The sequence below is a fragment of the Pelophylax lessonae genome, assembly GCF_965119305.1.
Source record: "Pelophylax lessonae genome assembly, chromosome: 2".
Lineage (NCBI taxonomy): Eukaryota > Metazoa > Chordata > Amphibia > Anura > Ranidae > Pelophylax > Pelophylax lessonae.
Genome location: NC_138769.1, coordinates 389,131,906 through 389,152,456, shown reverse-complemented (window position 1 = coordinate 389,152,456; position 20,551 = coordinate 389,131,906). Strand labels below are relative to the sequence as shown.

Below are 20,551 nucleotides of genomic sequence, written 5' to 3'. Positions count from 1 at the left end.
AAAACCACAGCCGCCCCTCCTGCCCACCCCTTGTCCCGGCCCTGGCTACAGTATTTGTAGCTGCTGACTTTCATATTTTTTTTGTTTCTAGGGTGAAGACTGTCTTTAGGAAAAGTGTCCTTAAATAGCATGAATGTGCAGTAATTCACATAAAATTATCATATTTTATCTTTTATCAGTTGAGAGCAGTCCAATTGAAACAAAATTATTATGATATTGTATGGGTTATTATGCATTGCCCCCTTTTTTTTTTTAATAGGTTATATGGTGTTAGATAATAAGGATGGGGTTAATTTAATGTAGTCCATGTGTAGTTGACATGTTGTTGTTGTTGTCTTACAGGGGATGCTGAGCATAAGCCATATATTTGTGGTGATGCAGACTCCTTTTCCACCGTCCTTGATGGTTCTGAAGATTATCTCATTCTCGCTTGTGATGGTTTTTATGATACAGTTAACCCTGACGAGGCAGTTAAAGTTGTATCTGACCACTTGAAGGAGAACAATGGTGATAGCAGCATGGTTGCCCATAAGTTGGTTGCATCTGCTCGTGATGCTGGCTCCAGTGACAACATCACAGTTATTGTGGTGTTTCTCCGGGACTTTAATGCACCATCTGACACAGCTGAAGAGAACAACCAAACAGAGAGCTCGTTCGATGGTGGGCAGGAAGACAATGGAGATGACAAGGAAAATCAAGGGGACTGCAAAGGATCATGGCCACTCCATCAGTGTTCCGCACCGGCTGACCTAGGCGGTTATGAAAGTCGAGATTCTTTCACAGACAGAACTAGTTTAAACTTTGGTCCTGGTATAAAGGTTTTAGAGAAACAAGACTATTTAGACCCGTTACATGGAGGAATTGGCAAGCCATATAGTGCCAAACGCTTGCCATGCTCCCAAGTATCCAGAGCTAGCTCACCAAAGAGAGCCAATGGAAGCAAGGATTCTGTGAAAAAGGAGCCTTTAGAAAGTCCTCCTTCACATGGAGAGAAAGAATGTGATGAAAGAAGTGTTTCAAATGCTGGCTTGGGATATGTGAATATCTTGATGCCCCAAAAAGAAAGCTATAACTCCTCTCAGGAGCTAAAGGGTGAATGTTTGGAAGTGGTGGTGAATGGTCCAACTTTTATATCTCCTCTACGCTTCAGAAATAGGAAAGGTGGGACTAAGGCCAAGCCAAGCTTTTCAAAGCTTCTATATTCCCATAAGCCTTCTCACAAAGCACGGTCCACTTTATCAGTGCCAGTGCAGCACATTGGCAAACGTAGGATATCAGTACATTGCCCTGTAGCTTCTAGGAAAAATAGTGTTCGGGTCCATTTGATGAATAGAGCATTGCTTAAGGAAAGCAATTGTATAGCACTGGCAGACCTGCATAGGACCTATCAAGTGTAAAAAAAAAAAAAAAAAAACCTGAATCCTTCTGTGTGTTATATAACTGTAGTGCTCCAGTGAATTAGGTTAGATAGACCCAGAATTTAATGGCATCCTTCTCCTATTTAAGTGTGTTGATCTCACCCCAAACAGTGCACAGTGTGGTACTCCATTTTCATACAAATGGACATTTCCACAGTTGTCTGAGGTGTCAGCTTGATTCTATTGATGCTAGAAGGCATAACTGCTGCCATGTTTGTATCACAACATTTACCTAACCACATTCAGCAATTAGGAGAAAAACACACACAATGTAGATTATACTAAAAAAGAGAAAACAGTTTGTGCCCTTTGCTGTGAGCAGTTGATTAGATGGTGACTTTGTGGTGCCAGAACCACAGTGTAACTTATATTAAATGTAGTACAAATTGTGTTGACACCAACCAAAAATGTATTTTGTGTGCGTCTCTCTAGGTTTAAATGAGTACCCCTGTGGTGTTACGATCCTGGCCATTAGCAAAAAAAAAAAAAAAGGTCCTGTGCTCATTGCTAAAGCTTGCTGGTCCTTATAAAAGGTTGAGTCTACAACACTGACTAGATTAGTTCCAGCAATGATTAAATCAGGTCAACCAAGAGAGTACACCAGATAATCATACAGTGAGCATTGTGAATGTCACTTGAGACATGATTTCCAAACATACACATGCCCTCCATCTTTGTCCCCAAATTACCACTGCATCTGTATATTTACCTACAAAGTGTACTTTATATTCTAAGTGATAAATATTACTGTCCGTTATTTTTATAGTTTTTGGATAGAGATCACACTTTATAATGGCAATAAGGCACTGCTGGAGTACAGTGAGCTATAGCCAGTATTGAACGATTCCTGCGGATAAGCCAACCTCTACATTGTGAGGAAACTCAGGTATTATAAGGCATGCAGTCACTAGCTACATTATAGAAATGATCCTATTTGGTCTAGGGGAACTTCATAATCCACTATTCATTACCTCCATTGAAAGTGAAGAAAATCAAGAGGAATCTGATCTGAGGTCAGCTGTTTGTGTCTTTTGTTTTCAACCCCAACAAGAGAACAATAACCCTCACAATAAGTAGCATCCGTACCCTTAATTCTAATCAATCTGCAAAGAAAATGTTTATTCCTGTGTTAGCACCTCATGTATATTTAATAATTTAGAACAGCATGTTCCTTTTCATATGGGTTTGTTGACCTTCAAGCTGCCTTAATTTCATGCATCATGTTTCCATTGCAAAACTGACTTGTGACTTCACAAAAACTATTATACCATAATGATCTTTAAAAATCTCTTCTTTAATTGTAATAGCTACAGGCACAGTGTTGTTTCTCAGTCAATAACTAATTAATGAACGCATACATTTAGCCTCTCTGTTCATTGACTATTTTAATTCAAACCCAAAAGCAATGTATTGAGATAAATTTTGACACTTGCAGTGAAATTTCAAAGCATAGTTTGTGTTAATGAAAACTATATTTACTTGACATAAAAAATAAATGAATTCATATGCAGTTTGTCTAGAAATGCAAACCAACTTTGTACCACAAACTGACAAGCCTCCTGCGTAATAGAATAATATAGGAATCGGGGAAACATTTGAAACGTGTTGTGTTTGTACTTTGTGGTATATTCCCAAGTTGTCATGCATGAGATATCATTATAAAATTATGCAATAGGACAGGCCTTATTCCCTGCAATATAATATACATATGAATATAAAACAACAAGGAAAACTGTAATAAACTTTGCATTATTCTAAAGTCCATACTCCAGACCTGGTCAACAAACATTCTCCCGTGTAGTCATGAGGACTTGTACCTATTAGCTGTCCTCTCTTTTCCCCGGCCCGGGAACAAAGGACACATCTCAGACAAATAAGCCACACACACAGGCTGGAAACAAATGGACTTCAGAGAAGATTCAGGAAAAAAAGCACATCATAATACACTCTTTCCTTCCTTTTTTTTGTCAACCCTATGGAAACTGCTTATCAATAAATAAAGAACTGAAGTTCTCTATTCTGTTCTATTCTGTCCTCTACCTGTCCAGAGGCAGGGTAAAAATGCAGCATATAACTATCCTGTGAATGTAGCCTTTGGAATACACTGGACATAGGATTCAAAGCGGCACCTAAAGCATAAATCTTTTAGGGCCACCCAAGGGTCAGCACTGCATGACAATATTTCTTCACATTTGCTAGATAAGATAAGGCAAGATAATCGTGATATTTACCATAGAATCTAGAGAAGGTTCAAAGTCCAAAAAAGCTGGCTATGTCACATTAAAAAAAAAATAATCATGCATATTTAGGACAATTTCAGAAAAGCACATCTTTTTTTGAACTTAGACATTGTATCAGTTTTTGTTTTCTAAGTGTATTTTCTCATAATGTGAACCTAAACTGTAAGGTCAGTTTTGATCTTCTGTGTATAGACTTAAAAAAAAAAAAAGTGTAGCACTAAAGTCCCTTTAACACAACATCAAATCATTTTTTTACCAACAGAAAGTTATATAATTTTTAAAAACAAAGTATCAATATATATTAAAGTTTTCATGTGATCATCTGTGCTTCCAGTAATGCATACTTTTTCACTTGTCCATTTTCTGTGAAAACGCCCTCCAGTAGTTGTGCTCTCGCCCTAAATTTATGACCCACACATCTAACCTAAAGCAATAAAATACCATTAAATGGGATCCTTTTTATTCCATCTCCCTTTTTTTCTTTTTTCACTGTAGCTGGTGTATGACCCTATAGATGCAATATGCTTGCCCCCAGCTGGTGATCTTTCACCTCCGTTCTGCCAGGATATTAAAGGATAATCACAAAAAAGAAAACTATACAGTTCTTTATCCTTTTAAAAACCATTTATTCATGCCCACTTTACATACATTGCATTCACATTACAACATGCAAAAGCGCACTACTAACAGCCAGCAATTGTTGTTGCCAATATTATGCATATTCACTAGATATCACACTTCCGGGTTCTGTACAACATCCAGAAGTGCAGGATCTAGTTAATTGACCAAAATATCAGAAATTAGATTGGGTGTCTGTTAATGAGTAGTGCACTTTTGCATGTTGTAATATGAGTGCAATGTATATAAAGTGGGCATTAATAAATCATTTTTTATGGGTAAAGCACTATATAGTTTTCATTTTTTTGTAGTATTCCTTTAATATCCTGAAGTAATGAATTTGAAAGATCACCGGCTGGGGCAAGAGTATTGCATCGAAAGGGACCAAACAACCCCTAAAGTGAAAGGAGAGAAAAAAGGGAGCTGGAATAAAAAGGATCCTATATAAAGGAACACAAGCCTTTTATGACTTTACATTAGATGTGTGGGTCATAAATATAAGGTGGGGCCACAACCAGTGGAGGGTGTATGCACAGAAAATGGTTAAAAAAGATCCTATTTAAAAGGACACAAGCGTTTTAGGACTTTACATTAGATGTATAAGGGGAAGGTGAGAGCACAACCAGTGGAGGGTGTTTGCACAGAAGGTGGATAGGAAAAAAAAGTATGCATTAGTGGAAGCACAGAAGATAACATGAGAGATTTTAAAGGAAAAGTAGAGCCACAGCTTGTTTGGCTGTACCCCTCCTATGGATCATAGGAGTGCAGTTCGTTCTGCACTCCTATGACCCATTTTCATTAGCGGGCTGAAGTTTGCCGACATCACAGAGCTGCTGAGAGCCTTAGCTGGCTATTCCGGCCCCCCTCTACAGCTAAGCACTTCAGTGATCAAGGAGGTGGCAGAGAGCTGCTAACTGACAGTCACCAGCTCGCTGCTCACAGAGCCCTGAGAATCGAGCGATTAGTGGTGTTTGATCGCTCTGTTCTCCGCGTTAGAGCCAGCAGAGGACAGATGCCGCATTGGACCAATGCTGCATCCACCTAGTAAAGTATGTTTCTGAGAAAAAAAAATCCTGTATCTTTTTTTAATAATAAATGGACACTTTTTGATTTGAAAAATGATATAACTTAGTTTAGAAATCCTTGCCTACCCGATAAGCTGTCACTAAAGGTATCTGCAGTACACCATGAGCTTCATGTTTTATGAAGGTAAACTGGAATGGTCAGCTGATTGATGGCTTATGTTTAGGAATGTACTGACTGGCAGAGTTGTAAAGGTGGTTTGGTTATATCTGCATATCTGACCATCCTCTGTTTGTTTTAGAGTGTACTCACTTTTGTTGCCAGCAGTTTAGACATTAATGGCTGTGTGTTAAGTTATTTTGAGGGGACAGCAAATTTACACTGTTATACAAGCTGTACACTAACTACTTTACATTGTAGCAAAGTGTCATTTCTTCAGTGTTGTCACATGAAAAGATATAATAAAATATTTACAAAAATGTGAGGGGTGTACTCACTCTTGTGGGAAACGGTGTATGATATTGCTGCTTGTATCCTGTGAAGAGTAGTGAAAATAGCCTGTTCTTTTAATTACAGTATTAATTTGAGGATTTGCCCAATGTTTACCAAATTAAGCCCTTTGGCGAGCCCCTTAAAACTATGACATTAGCAAATTGCTTTTAACAAGCAGCTGGTAACACTAATAGTATTTTTCAAAAATATCTTTGCTGAAACAAACCACACAAATACTAGATGGTCATGTGATTGGGAAGTGTCTGACCATCTTCAAGTGAAACTCCCATAATTAGGAAAAAAAACAGCAAAAACAGCATCAGGGTGGTTGGATCATAATTTTGCTAATACAACAGAGAACAAACTTCAGTTTCAGTTCACCACTGTGAGTTCAGCTGTATGAAACAAACTTAAGTGTACTAGCGGTGTGTAACTGTACAGGAAGATCACAGTAGCTTCTAAAATTTTAGCACATGACATGTTGTTCATTGCACTGGTATGAAAATTATCTTGAAATGTAAACGTATACCATTTAAATGTAGCCAAGCCTATTTATTTTCTTTAAGTTGGTGTAAACAATTTCTAGAAGTTTTGAGGATGCCCTTAAGGGATGAACAGGTGTGGGAGAGGAAGTAGTGCAGATATTTTTGCCCAAAACATCTGTGGAGGCAGATATACAGTATGAGCCTTCTACAACCTATAGAATGTGTGAACAGAAAACCAGCCTTGCAGCTCGCAGAAGCCTGATGAGAAGTCCAAGAGGTACTGGGGGCTCTAGCGGAGTTGGCTGAATGGGGAAAAAAGAATGCAATTTATCTCATAACTCATAGATCTGCACAACAGCCTGTCAAATCCACTTAGAAATGGTGAACCTGGAAGCTGGAGAACCACTTTTAGGATAACAAACAGGAATTTAATTTCCCCAAAAGAAGCAGTGATTGGGAGGCAAACTCGTGACGCTTCAGTAAGGTGTATATATCAGCGTGACTAAATAAAATACCGCTCACTAGTAAAAAGTAATCAACAAAACGATAGCTGCAGCCGTATCAAAATGTGTAAACCACTGCATGTACAAAACTATAAAATACATACAAAAATACAGCGCTGCTGATCTCAGTAATGTGCAAATATGCAACAAAGGGTGTGCAAACAGGTGCTAATTAAGTAATTAATCACAGTGTATATGTGCTAGCAAATTAGCGAATGAAATATAAATATTCAGTATGTATATATATATATATATATATATATATATATATATATATATATATATATATATATATATATATATAATAAAAGCATTGACATAGATCTGTCATAGTACTGTGCAAAGTGAATAGTCCCAAAAAATCATAAAAGTGCTCAAGTGCTATTCCAATGATCAAAGTGGATGGTAAATCCCTATAGAAAGACAAGATCACATAGTCTCTTCTTTGACCACACAGTGCTCAAGTGCTCCAAACAATGGTGTAAGTACTCGTGATCTCACCACCAAAATTGGATGTCCCCTCACCTTAGGTTGAGACCCGTGTGTCACCACTGGGTCATAAGCGCTTATTATCCTGAGGATATATCCAGGATTGGAGTCCTGAGATGCTGCAAGGGTTAATAGAGGACTAGGGCTCCCCGATCCATTGTCCCGGTTAGCAGTGTGTGTTTAGAAGGAAAAGGAGAGGGAGATCTAATGCTCTCTGTATAAATTGTTTATTTAAAATTTTTATAAAGATACTTACATAGTAGGCACAAAGGCTGTGCGGGCTTCAGTAAGTACTATAGTTCAGCGGCGGGAAAGACACACAGGATGCTTCCTGTGTTACTGCTGGGTCACGTCCATCTTTAATCCCCGCCCCCTATACGCGTATCGTCATGCGCTGTGGCCGTTTCGTTTGACTTCTTCAGTCCCTTACCACATCTTGACAATGCATATGAATATGAGGATGAAGTTCCTACACTCAAAGAGCTACGTGAAGGAAGAAGCTTGCCTAGGTCACTTGGGATGTGGTGCCAGGTATACATTAGAACACTGATCAGTTGCATTTCAGCCCTGAGTCAAGACATTCTTTTCTTGTGACACCCTGTTCAAGTGCCTTGTATTAAGAAAAATGCAAGCAAGTTTGGAACAGCAGTATGCTATAAAATGTTGTGTAAAATTGGGTAAAAGTGCATCGGAAACATTGCAAATGGTGAGGAAAGCTTATAGAGAAGTGGCGCTATCATCTGCACAAGTGTACCGATGGCACAAGGCCTTCAAGGCAGGACCAAAAGGTGTTGAAAACTAACAAGGATCAGGATGCCCCTCTTCATCAAAAATTGGACAGAATGTGGATGCTGTGAGGTCTGTTCTCAACCATGACTGACATCTCACTATCAGAATGATTGCAGAGGAAGCAGGAAATACCAAGTCATCTGTTCATGGAATCAGGATTTGAACATGAGAAAAATTTGTGCAAAACTTGTTCAAAAGAACTTGTCATCTGATCAGAAGGAACACCGTCAACTCATTTGCCAAGACCTGTTGGACTGTTTGGAAAGAGAGCCTGATTTGAGTCGAGTGATCATGGGAGATGAATCATGAGTGTTTGTTTCTTTGTCTCGGGATCATACTCAAAGTTCAGAATGGCTCATGCCCATGTCATCTTGCTTGAAGAAAGCGTGAACAAGCAAATCAAAAGTCAAATCAATGGTCAATTTTTTTTGATTCGCGTGGAATTCTCAATAAGGAGTTTGTACCTATTCAAACTGTGAAGATTTTACCTGGAATTTCTAGGTTGCTTGAGTCAGTTTTTCGTGTGTACCCAGAGATCGGCTCAACTTGGATCCTTCATCACAACACACTGAGTTACAGTGATTTGGCTGTCAGAGTTTTTGTCTGAAAAACACATCATGGTGCTTCCAAATCTATCTTACAGCCATGACTTGGCTCCTTGGAACTCTTTTTTTATTCCCAAAGATGATGAAGGGTTTGAAAGCACACCATTTTGGTAGTGTGGACTAATATCTAAAGAGCCACTATGCAGGCTTTAAATGCCATCCCACTTGAAGACTTCCAGGGATGCTATAATTAATAGAAAAATCGCTGGGAACATTGTGTAAACACGTTGTTTAAAATGTGTTTTTCATTAAAATAGTTTTTAAAATATTCTCATTCCTTTCAGGACACACCTTGTATACTAGTAACCATATAGTAGAAATTCTTCCAATTCAAGTGTAAAATCCAGCAGGCAGGAAGGAGACATCCATTATCCCAAGGACACTAGGCATAACTGGGGAGATGGGAGGGGTTAAAGTTATTAACTTCTTGCTGCCAAAGACCTAAGTACTATGTCTGTAAACTGAATCGGAGTCTGTTTACATATCTTTATAGTGTAATTGGTTTGAGTGGCTTTAAAACTTTCCAGTCACTTCCACAAACGCTGGAAGGTAGGGCTGCTGTCAGCAGGGGAAGCAGAGGACATGAACATGAACCCATAACCATGCTAATCATTTCTGCACTGCATGAAAGGATCAGCACCGTCACTTCGGTTTTTAGAGCCACTATTCCTTGACTGCTGTTGACGGGGAAAGAAACCAATCAAGGATAAGCTGTGCTTGGCTAGCCTCAATAGGGGGCACAGGTGACAGGGGGTCTAATAGATCCTCTTGTTTTTTTAAAATTCTTTTTATTGAAAATTTTTGCAAAAACATAACATAGCCAAAAGGGGCATACCCTGGCTTAAAAAATCAAAATCATCTACTCACTACTTTGAAACATGTAGGTCAGTGACAGCCCCAACCCGTAAAATACGGCTGAAACCAACCTAAAGTACACCCTTCAAACCATAGTTCCAGAAGAAATATCATCATCAAATACAGCAAAATAAGATCCCTGCACCCACAGCCAAGGTCCATCAAGCAAGCACATCAAGCCCATCCAGCATAACCAGATATGCAGCCCGCCCCCAATTGGGTCACAAGCCTATACATAAAATCAATTTGTTAATCTTGGACAACAGTCGTTAGAGATGAGCTCATCCACAAATGCCACACACTTTGTCGAATTTATGAGGACAACCTCTGGACGTATGAGCATTTTTATCAAGTGGAACCACTGCATTACTAATATATCCTCTTTAATTAGAATACAGGGGTCTATAGCTTATATTATGATAGATAATAGCAATAAATTTAAGTAAAAAGAAAATGTTTTAAAATGCACAGTTGATTAAAAATTAATTAAAAAAAAAATGACAAAGAAAAACACGTCAGATGCACCTATGAATGAAAATGATTGTGCTACACATATTCGGTATTGCTGTGCATGCTGGAGTGGGATCAATCCTTTTAGAGCTATTATTCACAGTTTACTCTAAATTGATTACTTGTAAGGGCTTTTTTAAAGCATAGCCTATGGGGAATGTATTGTTTTTTTTTTTTGCAGTTTTACGGCTTGACATTGTTTTGGTATCTGTTTACCACAAAATTGGGTACTATATTGTGCTTGTGTGCACTAAAATTAACTTTAGTGTCGTTTTTTTAATGAAAATATCAGTTTGATAAACATTTTGTGCTTATATCGTGTGACACAAATTACAGCTACTTCCATTATATTCTCCAGGTTACTCTGCTTTATTCTTCAGGTTTTCCACTAGTCTTCAGGCCAATAAAGTGCATTTTAACATGTGTAATGTGTGGGGAAAAAAGCAAGAAGGGCTCTGGTGATGAAAGATAATGCACAAAGCCTCTCGTTTTTATGTACCTAGTATCAATCTCTCCTGTAGGCAGCAGTGTAACCCTACATTGCCTAATTACCATCAAGCTGTGTCCTTCAATGGACGATAGAGAAAAATGAGCTGTGCTGACAGTGATTTGTAAAAGCACAAATAATAGTTTAAAAATGGAAAAGACAACCAGGAGAAATTCCAAGCATTTAGATCAAACTCACATTACACACTTATTTAGACTACTTGGGATTCTAGTATGTGAGCCACCCCTCAGGCTACTCGAGGCAGAAACATGTAATCAGTATCTGTTCTAGAAACCGATATTCTGCCATTTACAGCATACTGTATCTCAATGTTCACTTCCAAACCATTATCTTATTAGAAATATAATAGGCTAATCCATTATGAAGAAATAAGGTCTCAAGGCAGAGCAAGGAAAGCATTGTAAGTACAGGCACACTTGTGGTTTTATAGTATTATAAAGTAGAAATAATATATTTTAAAGACTGGAAGCAGACACAAAATGGTTGCACCGGTCAGGACATGCATCATAAGGTATCTGTAGGCCAGAACCTAGGGTAGCAGGATAGGAGGAAGTACCACTCATATTTAAAACCTTGATGGTTTTATTATTTATATTTTTATCATAAAAAGTACAAAAAAGTAGGGGTACTGATAGGTACTATATCTGCGAAAAAAAAAGCATTCACGTTTTACTGGTGGAAGTGTTGCTTTTGCAGTCTGCTTAGAAAAGATCTGCACACATTCCTCCATAGACCGAAGTAACATGATTGTCATTGTACCGCTCATAACTCCTAAGATAACTTTAAAGTAGCTCTTAGTCACTGGTGGAAAGCATAGCTTACCTTTTTTCCAGTTGCCATATCCTACTTTTCATGCCCCTTCTTCCTACCACTATGTCACTATAACCATTGCTAAACTTGGCTCAGGTTTCAACTTTTCATTTCAATTTACCAAGATTGGGATGCAATAAGGAGAGCTAATAAGGATCAGGTGAGACTAGCATCATCTATCTTTCTCTATAGGCTTTTTCTACTCGGATTACCTAGGGAACCATTTTTGATCTATGTAAATATAAGTTTATGTGCTTATATCTATTGACAAAGCTGCTGACAAAAGATACTCAATGAGGAATATGAGTGATTATTTTTAGTTACAAAACATATGTATTTTAATATTTTACAGAGCAACTAAATCATATTTTTATGATGGTTTGATACATAAATCTATAAAGACAAAAGCTGCGTGTGTAAAAGCCTCGACACATATCACTGTCCTGGTGGAAGGACTCTCAAATTTGTTGTAGATTAGAAAGTATAGATGTTGGTTTACTGGTAGAAAAACAGAAATAATTAGAATATAACTGCCGACATCTGGTTATCACATTCTGAATCAGGTCTGTTAGATTAGAGTGAACCTGTGGTGAAATAAAAGGGTACAATTATGCCTTTAACATATTGGGGGGGGGGGGGACTATGAATATACCCAAATTGTGTATGAGTATCTGTTATACATAAATTTGTCAAGAATGTCAGTTAGTTATAACTACATCAATATTTTAAAGGCATAGTTCACCTTTACCAGAAAAAAATGCATATGCAGATAAGGGGCATTTGTAGATGAACACAAACTGTGCAGCTTTGATGAAAGTTGAATACTGCCTTTGCTGTAGGTGTAGTCCATTAGTGTACCCCTGAAGCCTGATCGAAAAACACCCAGAGATCACATCATCTCATTCTGCCTTATTGCTAAGAGACTCAAGCTGTTAAGGTTCACAGGAGCAAGCTCTCAAACACTTAGTTCAAAGCTATTGCATCAGGGGAGACAAAGCACATGTGACAGGGTTTGAGAAGGAGCTTGTGATGGTGGAGGTTAAAAGTAAAAGCTAGGAGACTCGCACACGTACACACGATAAGATTATCGAATGATCTGTCGTCCGTTTTTTGTGGCATGCTAGTCTGATGTGGAAAGTGAAGAGGTTATTTTCATACGAATTTTCCCGTACGACAGAATTCTACTTCAGAAGTGATTGCTTTGTATGTGTTCTTTCGTCTCTGAGCATGCCTAGTCTTGCTCTTAAGATTTTTTCCGTCAAAATCTGTACTAATGAGACGAAAATCGGACGTTGTATTACGGACGACAAAAATTTTATAGCCTGCACATCAGGATTTTTTCGGCCGAAAAGTCGGAGTCAGCTGTCGAAAGCACCATACTAACAATCTGAAAATCGGCAGATCGGTCGTCGGACGAATTTTCCCTTCAGATTTTCTTATCATGTGTACGGGCCTTTAGCAAAGTCCTAACAGGCAGGATGGGATGATGCAATCTCTCGGAGTTATTCAACTATGGTCAAAGCTGCACAGATTGGTTTATCCACAGGTGCCCCTTACCTTCATAGGCAGTTTTTTGTTGTAAAGGTGAATTAGGCGTTTAAGTATAACTATACCCAAGAACAAAAATATAATATATTGCAACGTACAAGTCCTTAGAGATGACAGCTGAATTAGGGCTTCTTTTTTTTTTTTTTTTTTTTCCTTCTTTTTCTTCTTCTTCTCTCAGGCTATTATTATTTTCTGCAAATACAGATAATTCCTGATGATCTTGCCATAAATGCTTGTGTCCATTTAACTTCCTGTGAGCAGAAAACACAAACAACTTGATCTTTCTTTTTTAAACTACTATTCCTATTAGCCCCTAGGTTAGCGATGGCAAACCTTTGCACGCCAGAGGTTTTGGAACTACATTTCCCATTATGCTCAACTACACTGCAGAGTGCATGAGCATCATATGGGAAATGTAGTTCGCAAACATCTCGGGTGCCAAGGTTTGCCATCACTGCCCTAGCTAATAAAGATGAGACAAAGGCAGATACGTTTGAAGTCCAGCCTCAGCTTCTAGATACAGTGGAGTTGTAAACATAGTCACCATAGGACAGGAAGTGTGTTCAATTTGCAGGATTATTCAGTGAAAATAAATAAAAGGAAAAGGCATAATACATTAAAAATATTGCAGCCACCACATCTAAAAATTCTTTTACTCTTTTGTTTTTGGATTCCAATACCATTTCTATAAACCGCTTTATAAAAGCAGTGACAGAAAAGAGCAGTTACACTTAAAGTGTAGCTATGGCTAAAATAAAAAATGACACATAGGATGTAGTCTGTAACTAGCAACTAGTCCCTCCTGTAACTGTAACAGTTTTATTTCCTGGTGTACAGCCAGTAAGTCTGTTTTTTCAACTTTCTTTAGCATCCAGCAAAGGTGGCAGTTAGTGTTGAGACAAATCATTTAACACTGAGAGGGGGTCAGCATTTATTGATATATGCAAAAATCTTTACCCCAAAAGGAAATACTACAGCAATAACTGCTTAATAAGTGTTAGCTGGAGTTCAGCTTTACATTTTTAGTCACCTTTATGAATTCCATTCGATTTCCTTTAGATTTAAGGTCGTACACACGATAAGAAGATCGGAAGTAAAATTTCGCCCGACGAACGATCTGCAGATTTTCGGATCGTTAGTATGGTGCTTTCAACAGCCAATTACCAGTTTTCAGACAAAATCTGGATGTGCAGGCTATAAAATTTTTATCGTACATGAACACAACATCCGATTTTCATTTAATTAGTACAGTTTTCGTCCAAAGAAAGTCATAAGAGCAAGATTACGCATGCTCGGAACTAAAGAATACATACAAAACAATTCAACACATGACACCACTTCTGCAGTTGAATTCTGTTGTACGAGAATTTTTGTATGAGACTAGCATGCAACAAATAAACGAAAGAAAATTTGTCCGATAATCTGTTCGTGTGTACGAGGCTTTACCTTTAACTATGTAGTGCAAGGGCCTGCCTGATTACATACAATTTGAAGGTGTTTAGGTTTGACCTCATATTATATGGTTTTGGTAAATCTAAAGGAAAAAATCCAAAGAAAGTTGTTTAGTGTGTATCTAGCTTAATACAGGTGTGTTACTGGCCAATTACCAGATGAAAAAAGAAAACAAAGGTAGCCACCTTATCTAATGATTGGTAAGCTATGATATAATACATTTTTGTTTTTGGGTTTAGTTGTTGATTTAAAGTACTGGCAATGTGCAGACTATGGTGCAGATTTACTAAAACCAGAGCACTTACAATCTGGTGCAGCTGTGCATGGTAACCAATCAGGTTCTAACTTCAGCTTGTTCAATTAAGCTTTGACAATAAAACCTGGAAGTTGATTGGTTTCTATGCAGAGCTGCACCAGATTTTTCACTCTGGCTTTAGTACACCCCCTCCTTCCCTATTGTGTTGGAAAATAATGGCATTCAAAACCCTGGAATGTATGCATTTACAATAAATTAAAATTATTTACAGGTAGTATTTTATAATTTGACAGTGTTGCAAAGTCTTGTAACGTTTTTGACCACTTTAGGATTTGTGATCTGTATTATGGGCCACTGAGAATGGGTACTATATGCATAATGCATGTTCTATGGCAGTGCAAGAATGTTGGCATTCATACATATTTGAGTATTCTGTAGTCACCACCTGATTTGTATGCACCAAGTTGCCATTAGGTGACTGTAGAGAAGAAACAATACAGCTGTAATGCATGGTTCTTTGTCGGTTCTGAGATTTGGATTATGCAGGGCAGCTCAATTACTAGTGTTAACACATGATGCACATGTGAGAGCCTTTACACTACATAGCACATCAAATATTGGGTGACGTGAATGTAGTATGTATGTATTTTAAGACCTGCATTCTTTTCTTAAACTAGAATATGTAGGCACAAACCTAGCAACGCAAGCTGTGCCCAGTATTATGGTTTCCAATCAAATACAGGATTAGTGTGCAGTTGTGTACAATTGATTGATCGGTTTTAAATGAATGGTGCCCTTTGATGGGAATTATGAACAGTGTTGACATATTCTCCATTGGTGGATACTGTTCTTTGCTCTATAATTTCACAGAAGCACAGTATTGCTGGACATAAATTTACTCAGATAAAATGTACCTATGAACTGACCAGTCTATAAACCAATTAACTCTATGCAGATGTGTACAGACCAGCTTCAGATTACCAGGCTTTGTTTAGCAAAGTGAGTTGAGTGAAAATTTGTCTCTGGCAGTTGGCGTTGTTCCACAGCATCCAACACATTTTTTTCCCTTTTACTCAGCCATACTGAGAAGGTGGAATAACAATGAATGGTCTTAAATGATTTTTCCCTCAAACTCTTTGACTAGAGGCAACACAATTGCATCTTATTTTGCAATATCTACACACAGGCATGTAATAGGAGTCAATCTATGTGATTGAGGATTGGTTATAAAGGTGTTTTGCTTGGTAAACATCAGTAGTGAAGCAGTTTTCACATGTACAGTGCTACCGTTTCTGCCACATCTTTATATATGTCAAGGAATGACCCTGAACTAGATATGTTTTCAGTGTACAACACATATGATTAAAAATAATCTGCAAGACCAAAATTGCTCAATGGAAGTAACCTGGAATAGAGAAGGACAGTTTTAACCACAATGACCAGAAAAGAAAAGGTGGGGGCAGAATGTTAGGGGATCTGAAACAAGATTTTATTATAGTGTATTCCATAGGAAGACTGGTGTTAAATGCTAGCTATGCCACATACCATTTCTGTGACTTGGAAATTACAGTATAAATCTATGATACCTATGTATACTAACAGTAGTGATTTACCAGACCAATATATACTGCTCTATTCTATGCTTTAGATGACAGAAGTTTTTTGTGAAATAGTGTTCTCTCAACCCCACTGGTGATTAGAAATATGTGCCCTTATTTGCTGCTTGCTGATGTAAGCAATAAGTATCCCTATAACTAATGATAATATATAACATCTCTGTATATTGTAATTTATGATGGTATGACTTGGTGATAATGTAAAAAAAAAAAAAAAATTATTAGACCATTATGAAACTATAAAACATTGTATTTATTACCTGTCAATTAAGAGGCGTATTCCTCGATTTCTTTGTTATGTAGTGTGTTCCTAGTAGTGCCGGTGTGATTAAAAATAAAAATTTTTTTTAAAAAATAAAGAAATAAAATGTATAGAAATCCAATAAACAACTGGAGTATCCCTTAATAACATCTGGTAGGAATTAAAGTGTAGTGTTGGTTTCAAGAGATTATATATCCAAGCCATCAACCTAACACTGTTCAGAACTCGCTTGAAAATTATTCACTGTGAGTTGATAGACACCAACGCCTGTTGGTATGCTGGTACACATTAACGTGTTTTAGTTTTGAAGGGGTCCTGCATCCCTCTCCCATTGCTGGGAGCAGTACTTGGCTCGAAGACACGTTCTTATACATATGTAAATATTATGTTTGCCTAGAAGTGCCATCAGTTGAACTTGCAGAAAACAGCATCACAGACTAACAAAATAATGACCGAAACTTGGAAATCTGCATTCAATATTAACATTACTTCTAGCCTAATTTTTCCCTTTCTCTTCTAGAACAACATTTGGTCACTAAACGTTTTATGAGTTTTCATACCGAGCTATGGACCAACTCTAGAATGATCAGCTGCTAACAAATCATTTTATTAGCACAAACACAAAATTAACAGGGCCTGGTAGAAAATTATTGTACACTAAAGCATACCAATAAGTTTTTTTTTTTTCCCTCTTTGTACCTTTGGTCTCCTGCATACTCTAAGAAGAATACAGATAATACTGTATATAAAACCAGACTACATATATCCTAAGTCATGAACATAGCTATTTCTCTACTACAGTGTTTGTGTTTAAAAATCTTCATGTATGGTATACAAAAAGTCTAATATATGTTAAAAATTATTTTCTTTCATTTCCACTTTCTTTTGAAAAGTTTAAATGCACTTTGTACTGAGACTTAATTTGTTTTTGTTTATAAAACAAGGGCATCTACACTAATTGGATAAGACTAGTTTTGTTTTAAAAGAGAAGACCCATCTGTGTATTAACTAAAATGCAACTTGTTCTATCAGATAAAAATAAACTGTTGTTGGGATTTGACCAGTATAGTAATAATAAAACTATAAACCATTTTTTGTGTGTACTCTCCTTATTGAAGAGTTTTGTGATCAGATAAATATTAGTTTTAAAGTGCTTGTAAAGGCTTCAAGTTTTTTACCTTAATGTACTCTCTCGCAATGCATTTATGTGCAACTCCCGTAGCCATTGGCTCCTGCTGCGATCAATTAAACTCAGTGACGAGGGGGCAGACAAGACCCCCTTTGACACAGGCAACCCTTTTGTCTTGTAGGCCAAGGGGATGAGCTTTACCAACCAAGAGGCGATGATCCTGGAAGCTTTCAGATCTTTGCACGTTTCATTCAGAAGGATGAACAGATGTTCCCCTTTCCTGGTACCAGCTTTTGCTTTGATATAGGCCCTCAGGGTATGGTCCACATCCAGCTGGCTCACTTCCTGGGTGTTTCCCGAAAGAAACATAGGGAGCACAATCTCCTGTGTAATGTGAAACCTGGAGGTCACTTTTGACACAAACCCGGGTGTTGGTCTGAGTACAACCCTATTTGGGGAAAATCATGGGAAAGGATTTTTAAACCCTAGAGATGCCAACTTTGGCACCTTCCTGGCTGATGTAATTGCCACCAAAAACATTGTTTTCGGTGAAAGATGCCACAGAGAGTTAGGTTGATTGAAGGTGTCTGACGTAAAAGTCCAGTACCAATGGAAGATCCCATTTCTGGATCATCAGGGATGGCTTCAGTCAAATTGCAGCTTTAAAAAACTGTATAACCAAGGTATTAGAAGCTCTTTGGGAGATGGTGAAAGCAGGGAGAGCTAAAAATTTGGCCCTTCAGCATACTTATGCAAAGCCCAACTAACACGCACTTACAGGAACTCCAAAACATAGCATACTTGTGGCACAATAAAGTAGGAATCCATAGGTGTCTCCCCACCTTCTAAATACTGGACTTTTGAGGGAGTTGGCATAAAGAGAACATCAGATACCTCTCACCCAGCAGCATAGAATACTCGTACATAACCTTTCTGAACCTTGTTACCTGCAGGGGTTAAACACACACACAGACAGGCTGCAGAGGGAGCGAACAAATTAGGCCAATAGCCGGTACAAAAAGCAGTTCCGAGGACCAGCAGCAGGGCTTCCTGAACAAGGGACTGCATCCAGTCTGGATACTGAAACTAGACAGACAGCCATTTAGACTGGCGAAGTGGGGAGACACCAAAATCCAGATGCCGGAGGAAAAGAAGAGAACGCCAAGCTACAGTTGGGAGGCAGGAATATGCCTCTCTGATGGTGTAGGGGGAGGGCAGGGTCCTATTCAGGTGTGCTGACATGGAGCCATAAGGCTCCTTTCACACTGTCCGTCCGTCGGACGGATTCCGTTTTTCTCAGCGGGGGATTGAGCCGCCGATCCCCCGCTGAGCAGCAGGACAGCTGTGTCTCCGCGCTGTGTGCGGAGACACAGCTGTTAGTTCCCCATGCATCTCTATGAGGGAAATCGGATGGGAACGGACCGTCTATCTGTTCTCATCCGATCCACTGGACGGATGGAAAATAGGGTTTCCATCCGTCCAGATTTGACGGATCGGATCGGGTCGGATGTCAGCGGACATGTCTCCGCTGCCATCCGATGCCCCATAGGAATGCATGGGGGGACCGTTCAGATCCGCCAAAAAAACGAACAGGCGGATCTGAACGGTCCTTAAGGAAATGAAAGGGGCCTTAAGGAAATGTAATTTGTGATACTCCCTAAGCCACCATTCACAACGGTGTGATCTGTCATGCCATTCGACAGTTCCAAATCACATGACAAATCGCACCCTATTATCGGCAATGGAACCATTCAAATTGGTGTGAGTCTGACTTTGCGGTACTGCACCGATTTGGAAAAAAAAAAGGTTCATGAACTATTTTTTACGATTTCAGGTGCAACTTGCGTAGGCATCTGTGCATGAAGTGGCACAGATGTCAGCCAAGTAGTACCTGAAATTGCGCTAACCTGTTGATTTTAAAGTCCTGCAACTTCACTTGATTAAAGTAGTATCAATGTGAACCAAGGTTAACCACTTCTGGATTGGAAGGATTTGCCCCTTCAATGACCAGGCCATATTTTGCGATTCGGTACTGCGTTATTTAACGGACAATTGCGCGGTCATGCCAAGCTATACCGAAATAAAATTAGTGTCCTTTTTTTTTCCAACAAATAGAGCTTTCTTTTGGTGGTATTTGATCACCTGTGCAATTTTTATTTTTTGCGCTATAACCAAAAAAACAGCGACAATTCTGAAAAAAAATAATATTTTTCACATTCTGCTATATAACATTCCCAAAAAAAAAAATGTAAAAATCAAATTAACATTTTAGGCCAATTTGTTTTCTGCTACATATTTTTGGTCAACAAAAATCACAATAAGTGTATTTTATTGGTTTGCGCAAAAGTTATCGCGTCTACTAACTATGGGAAAGATTTATGTCAATTTTGTTTTTTTTTTTTACTAGTAATGGCGGCGATCTGCAATTTTCTGTGAGACTGCGACATTGCGGCGGACAGATCGGACCCCTGACATTTTTTACACTTTTGGGGGGACCAGTTACATTACTACAGTAATCAGTGCTAAAAAATATGCACGGTTACTGTAATAATGACACTGGCAGGGAAGGGGTTAACAGTGTGGGTGATCAAGGGGTTAAATGTGTACCTAGTTTATAACTGTGAGGGGGCGTGGCTTGTGGAATGACCATAGAACCTGTGATCCTATATAGAAGGATCACAGGGGCTCTGTGATCATTCCAAGGAGAACAATGGTCAGCGGTGTTTACAACAGCTGCCCATCATTCTCTCTCAGCAGGGAGCGATCGCGGGTGTAAGGCGGTAATCGGAGCTGCCTGACCCATGCATCGGCTTCCCCCGCTGACGAGTCGGTTTGCCTGGGAGAGCCACACTGCCGCAGTAAATAGGCGGCGTGTGGTCAGCAACTAGTTAAGAGATGCAGGCACTGCAACTGATTAAAATTAATTAGTCACTCCTGTTCAGA

General features: G+C 38.6%; 1 protein-coding gene across 1 annotated transcript in view; it reads left to right on the top strand.

Moving 5' to 3' along the window:
- Positions 1 to 2,921, top strand: part of PPM1E (protein phosphatase, Mg2+/Mn2+ dependent 1E) — a 445,597-nt gene extending 442,676 nt beyond the window's left edge. The window contains exon 7 of the mRNA XM_082244830.1: positions 343 to 2,921. Within this exon, the coding sequence (XP_082100956.1) occupies positions 343 to 1,397 (1,055 nt within the window). The 3' untranslated portion in view covers positions 1,398 to 2,921. The remainder of the gene's footprint in view (positions 1 to 342) is intronic.
- The last annotated feature ends 17,630 nt before the right edge of the window (positions 2,922 to 20,551 follow it).